Here is a 6,499-nt window from a genome sequence, read left to right on the forward strand (position 1 = left end):
ATGAAACCCAGTGCCCTCAGAAACTCCCTGGCTGTAATGGAGGCCAGGGAAAGAAGAGTTTGATAGTAAAAAATGAGAGTTAAGGCCTTTGGAGGAGGCAGGGATGCCAACATTGGCAGCATCTGAATCCTGCAACCCAGAAAGGCATGATCCTGAGAAAGAGTCAGAGAAGACTTTTTGAAGTTTATCTTGAACTTCAGGCTCTGAAAAAGAGAAATGGTAAAATGAAGATTTTGCAAAAGGATCTCCACCGAGGATGCCTGAATCAGCAGGTCATCCAATTAAGGAAATATCTGGATCCCTTGAAGCCTACAAAAAGCAATCACAGGAGCAAGGCATTTGGTGCACTCCCCTGGGGCAGCAGAAAGGCCAAAAGGCAAAGCACAGAACTGAAAATGCCAGGAAGCAACAGACAAACACAAAAACTTCCTGAAGAGGATGGATCGGAATATGGAGATAAGCATCCTTGAGATCCAGAGACACCAGAAAGGCCTGAGGGAGTGAGAAAGGGAACACAGCCTTATGGGACAACATCCGAAAGGAAGGCACCTACAGAAAAGTGTTTAGATGAGACAGGTTTAGTATCAGTCTCCAAGTACCCTCTTTTCTGGGCACTAGAAACATTCTTGAATAAAACCTCTTCCCCTTTGGGATACAGGCATCTGTTGAATAGAACCCTGAGACAAGAGATATCAAAGAGCCTCTGGGGAAAAAAGGAAGTTGTTCCCAAGGAGGCTGAGGAATGCTCATAAAAGCAGGGCAGGCTATCCACACCATGAAGTATCCCTGATGAATGATTGACAGAACCCAAGAATCCTGAGTGATTCAAAACCAAATAGGAAGAGAAAGAGAAATGTGGCTGGGAAAGGGCAGATAGTCAGACAGCACCTGGTTTGACAGGAAAGGAAGGCTTCTGAATCCCTGCAAACTTAGTGGGCTTACCAGGAGGAGCCCATTTACCACCCTTTTTACCTTTAGCAGGAGGGCAAGATTGCCTACTAACAAAGGCTGGCTTAAAAGAATAGTTTCTCTGAAATTTAGGGACAGGAGAAAAAAACACGTTTAAGCTACTGTAAAGCCTTCCTCTTGTCCTGAAGAGACTTAAACAAACCATCAGCTGCTACCCCAAACAAAAGTTTATTATCCAGAGGAGCATCCATCAACTTAACCTTAATATCATCAGGTAAAGGATGAAGCCTAAGCCAAGAATACCTCCTCATTACTGAACCAAAAGCAGCAGACCTAGAAGAGGTATCTGCTGCATCATAACTACATTTGATAGAATGACTAAATACTTGAGAGGACGTACCTAGAAAGGAAAGAGCAGAAGATTTAGTCTTAAAGTCTGGAAGATCAGAACAAAAGCTGACAAGCCTGAGAAAGAAGAGCCAACACATACCTAGATATATAGGTTTAATAATTAATTGCCCTAAAAGCTAGGGTAGCAGAAGTATAATCCTTCTTACCCACCCTGTCTGTGATTCTGCCGTCCTTGTCAAAAGGTAGTAACTTGGATGAAGGAAGCAATTGAGGCAGCTTATCAGAGGCAGCAAACATCACAGAGGGGTCAGCAACATGACATTTGAGCAAAAAGGAATAATCCTCAGGCACCCTATAAAACCTATCAGGCTTTTTGGGAGCAGAAGGCAGAGAATCAGGTGCTTTAGAGGCATTGGAAAAAACATCCAGTAGAGCAACCAAAACAGGAGGAATGGCCACAGGTTTAGGAGATTACATCTGCAGTAACTCATAGTACCTCTTATGGATATCACAGACCTTAGCACAATCCGACTTAAAAAATTCCATCATTCTTGAGACTGTGTCCTCAAAGGAAATTTTCTCAGTAGGAGTATCTGGCCTAATAGATTCCTCCTCCTCTGACCCACAGTCCAAAGCAGAAAGAATGAGTAGAATATGTAAGGGATTCGTCATCAGAATCCAACTCTTCCTCAGAAGAATTCAGTTCTCTGGGACTTTTAAGTGGAGAAGAGGACCAAGGAGAAGCAAGAACAGAAACTCCTTGAGGATGCCTTAATGACAGTAAAGCATTAAATAATCCCTTAGTAAAGGCCTGTTACTCACTCTGTGGATCCCTAGGAGAAGAAGAAATGTGTTTAGTTTTCTGTTTTTTTTTTTTAAGGGAACATCTGCCCTAGAACACCAAGAAGGCTCTGACTCTATATGCCATTCAACAACCATAGTAGGAACGTCTTCCCTAAGAAGAATCTGTGGAATCCCCTTGACCCCTTGGAATAATCAACTGTGGTTCCCGATAAACATCTGAAATGGATGCCTACAAAGTCTTGTCAGACGAACTGCCCACCAGATCCTTGCCAGTCTCCAACCCGGTGGTGGCTGAGAAATCCAACAACACAGCCAGGCCATCCTCCAGCCTTGTAACAACCTCAGGAGAAATACCTGGCAGAGGATGAACAGCAGAAGATTCCAGTCTTACCTTTTTCACCTTCTTCCCTGACAGCTAACCCTCAGGGCGGGAAGTTCCTTCCGTTATATCTTTAGCAAAAAGCTTAAGACGATGATTCTCAAGATAAAATGAAAGAAAAGAAAGTCTACTATGAGGGGTTTTTGGGACGAATATCTGACAAATCAAACAAGATGTATGGTCGTGAAAAGCTCCTAGGCAAAAAAAGGCACTTATTGTAACGGTCTTTATGGGGAATCTGTCTCCCAACTGGCATGTACCCTTCCTGGATGACATTAACCCCAAACAGCACAAGAAATTTAAGAAAAACAACAAAACCTCAGCTGAGAACTCATCTACAATGGTGAGAACTTCAGCAAACAGCAGTAATCACCTGAATACAAAAATGCAGTAAATGGACATAGGCACACATACCAACGGTTAGAAACTGTGTTCGGACTGGCAGCAAACAAGTTCAGAGGATGGTATGTCTGAACATCCCCTTTATGCCCTATGCTACGCGAGGAGCATTTGGATGATGTTCAAAGCACCTTAAAGCAACGGTAAGCTTTGGTAGACTGGCCGTGTGTCAGGCTTCCACGGCATGGAATCCCACATGTGATGAATACTGCACTGGTGAATGTAACGACATCTATGATTCACATACTTTGTTTTCTGTATTTTTTTTTCCTTAAAGTCCCCCATCCCTTAACTTTTAATAAGTCTAACTGGTAGTTTTATAGCATCAAACACATAGTGAAAATGTTACAAAATTCCAAAAAGAGATTACCAATACTGTAGTTAATCTCACTTCATTTGACCTTGCAAAGTACAGGTGAAGCAAACAAAAAATAGTTCAGAAAAGCAAAAGCCTGTACAGGTTAATACATCTGGAAATGCAGATCTCAAAATGTCGCACATATGTAAACTGCACAATTCTATCAAAAAGTCACCAAATGTTTTCTGATGGACTCATTTCTATATCTTTTACAGTGTTGTAAAAATGGGCAGAGCGTTCTGAAGCGCAGTTCCTTCAGTTATCATAGCTCTCAACCTTCCCTCTCTACAATGTAGAACACTGCCTCTCATAATGTGGAATAAATGAGCAAAATGTTGGAACAGTTACTAACAGCTCACTAACAACTTTAGCTAAGCAGCTCACGGGATGCTTAAAATTTAGTACTGCATACTTATAAAATAATCTTTTGGTGAATTAATATGATTCAGTATTATTTACCGTGAATATTACTTTAAGAAATTCATAACAATGAAAACGTGACAGACCCTTTCAATTTGAAACAGCGAGTAACACAGACTTTTTAAGAACCAAAATTAGGAATGTTCCCCATAATGAGGTACACCTGAGAAGTATGCTGCCAATAATAGAGATTCTGTACCAAATATGTTTTAAATCAGTAACTTAATAATTAAGATTTAAATACAACATCTTAATATTGACATTTCCACTGTAAATTTAGCTGGCAATTTTTGGCACTGTCCACTATTTTTTAGTATCTTTTGGTAACAGGTGTAGTTCTTCAGACTAACCCTTTCCACTTCATGGGTATTACCATATTTCCTCACATCATAGTTCATATACTTTTTGACGAATGTCTCGAACACACTATCACTGTTTATGATACTTACTGCTTCCTGGCCTTGACATCACCAACAAAAAAACCGTAAAAGCGATCACGACAAGGTGGGCGATCATTGCTGCCGCCCGACGCAACCAACCGTATAGCCAGAAGTCGCTCATTCCCAACCCTTCGCCAGTCGCCAGTAGTGTGTACGGGACGCTAGAAACGGCTGGTGGAGACATTTCTCTCCCATGAACTTAAAAGGTCAGCTCAGTATCTAAAATTACAGTTCTTCATTCTGAGTCCATGTTAGCAAATTCGATGGTGTGTGGGGGTGTTATGTGATGGGGCTTCCTTTACAGATCAAGTTAAATACAAAAATGGTACCCCACCCTCATATCCAATTTATATTTGATAATCTGAAGGTACGCATTCAAGTCCCAACAGAACGAGCCCTGAAAGTGTTTCGTACACTCCACATCCACAATGATAAATGACCACAGTGTTAAAGCTACATCAAATAAATTCTCTTAGGAGAAATCAAACACTGCCACATGTAACAAACAAAATGTTTGCTTTTTTCAAGCTAGGCAGCTTCATATTGATTAACACAAGTGCTCGTTACAACTATTTTTCATATGTGCGTTTCAGTCACCCTTCTTTAATGTCATCGATCTGGCGAAAAACTACCTGACATATCTTTTATGAAAGCATCCCGGTACACACTTCCTGTTTACTGAGATATGCAAGCGATGAACCAATTGAGTGGCTGCTGTGTGTTTCACGAGGACCTCTGCGGATTTACAGCGCTGTCCTGCCACCTTGCGGTACCTCTATTCCAGTAACTGTCTTTCGGCTTTTCCCGGTTAGGGGTCGCTACAGCGGAACTCCGGTCCGCTAATGATTGGCAGTAGAGTTTTACGTGCTAGTTTGCCGGGCCTAACGCCCAACCTTCAGCCAAGGAACGCCCATTCACGCATGTCGACCCACAGAAGACGCTCTAACTGAGAATCGAACTTGCAATGTCTATATGTACGATGTAGGCTGAAATGGAGTGGGTTTCGAAAGAGAAACTAAACGTATTGGAAGCTTACCGCTTAACTGCCCAGATTTTCGCAGAATGTCCTGATTTTTGTGCCTCACATTTTTATTCTGTTCCTCATACAATGTGTGATTTTTCTGTCAAATCAGTTCAGTTCAGTTGACTGACAAGAGGTGCAGAAACAAGGTAGCAGATTGTTTTGAGTGCAATTTTTGACCAATCAATTCACGAGGTAAAGCCATAAATGAATTTACGTGATCAAAGTGAGTAAGGAAAGTATTTTAATTATGTGCCCAATTGTATATTCTGCTCAAGTGATGTCCCCTAGGTAGAGCTACACAATATGGGATCTGTGGAATAAAGGAGTTGAAAAATATTTGACTTTGACTTATTAATATTAATAAAAAATCCAAATACTATGTATAAATAAACATACTACTCATTTTGGAGGCCATTGCATGTTAACTTTTATATTTTACAGTCTGTCTTTATGTCAGAGTTATTTATATTTGTTTATAAGTATAATGTGGAGCCACACGCTCCAGGGATCTAAACCTTGTCATCACAATGAAGAAAACATGCTGGAGGGATAGGTTCCTGACCCAGAGCCTCCCCAGGCTCTGGAATAGACTCCCCATACATGTCAAGCAGAGCGCCTCTTTGGCCCTCTTCAAAAGGAACCTTGACGATTGGATGGTAGATAACAAATTCACCTCAGGGATCACGTCAGTCGCCCTGTTAGACAAGGGTCCAGGGAAGTAAATATTGTGGGAATAAATAGCCAGGGAATTGTTATGGCTAGGCTTATATAGGCCCTAGGGCCAATAGTCTAGTACCAACCTATGAACCTGTGTGTGTGTGTATGTGTATTTATATAGATATATATATATATATATGTATGTATATATATATATATATATATATATATATATATAGATAGATAGATAGTTTGCCTATTTTAAAGCATTTATTGGCTATGTCTATATTAAACAACTCTTGTGTGGGATGTAACAACATGCTAGGCAGCATTCATATTAAAAGTAATTTGCATGCATTCTTTAATTTTAAAGTTATTAAAGAAAGTACAAGCAATCTTATTTATAAATCTACTAGAACCTAAACATTCTAAAGTAAAAACTGTAAATATTTACATTACCCTTTTTCTTGCATGTTTTTCATGCATAATGTAAAAGCTGTATTTATGTTAAACTTCATGCCTATCTAAACATTGTTGCATCTTTACTGCTGCATATTTTGTTCAGCTTTCAGTTTTTTTACTATTGTAAATTACTATATAATTTACCTCTCTCTGCCACTGTAAATCACATTATCTCTGTTTACCTTGCAAATCTTTGAAGTAAGGTGGCTGTGTGTCTATCTAATGCTGTTCCATAGTGCTTGGGTGAGTAGACCATCTCACTTAACCAGTTAACAAAAATACATACAAACAAGAAG

At 40.1% G+C, this 6,499-nt stretch overlaps 1 protein-coding gene across 1 annotated transcript in view; it reads right to left on the bottom strand.

Annotated features, from left to right (window-relative positions):
* The window catches only part of LOC122806438 (probable transmembrane reductase CYB561D1), a 38,717-nt gene extending 33,876 nt beyond the window's left edge, over window positions 1–4,841 (bottom strand). The window contains exon 1 of the mRNA XM_044076877.1: window positions 4,070–4,841. Coding sequence (XP_043932812.1) covers window positions 4,070–4,244 — 175 coding nt within the window. The 5' untranslated portion in view covers window positions 4,245–4,841. The remainder of the gene's footprint in view (window positions 1–4,069) is intronic.
* Between the last annotated feature and the right edge of the window lie 1,658 nt (window positions 4,842–6,499).

Source organism: Protopterus annectens, chromosome 7.part0, assembly GCF_019279795.1.
Source record: "Protopterus annectens isolate FY-2018-M chromosome 7.part0, PAN1.0, whole genome shotgun sequence".
NCBI lineage: Eukaryota > Metazoa > Chordata > Ceratodontiformes > Protopteridae > Protopterus > Protopterus annectens.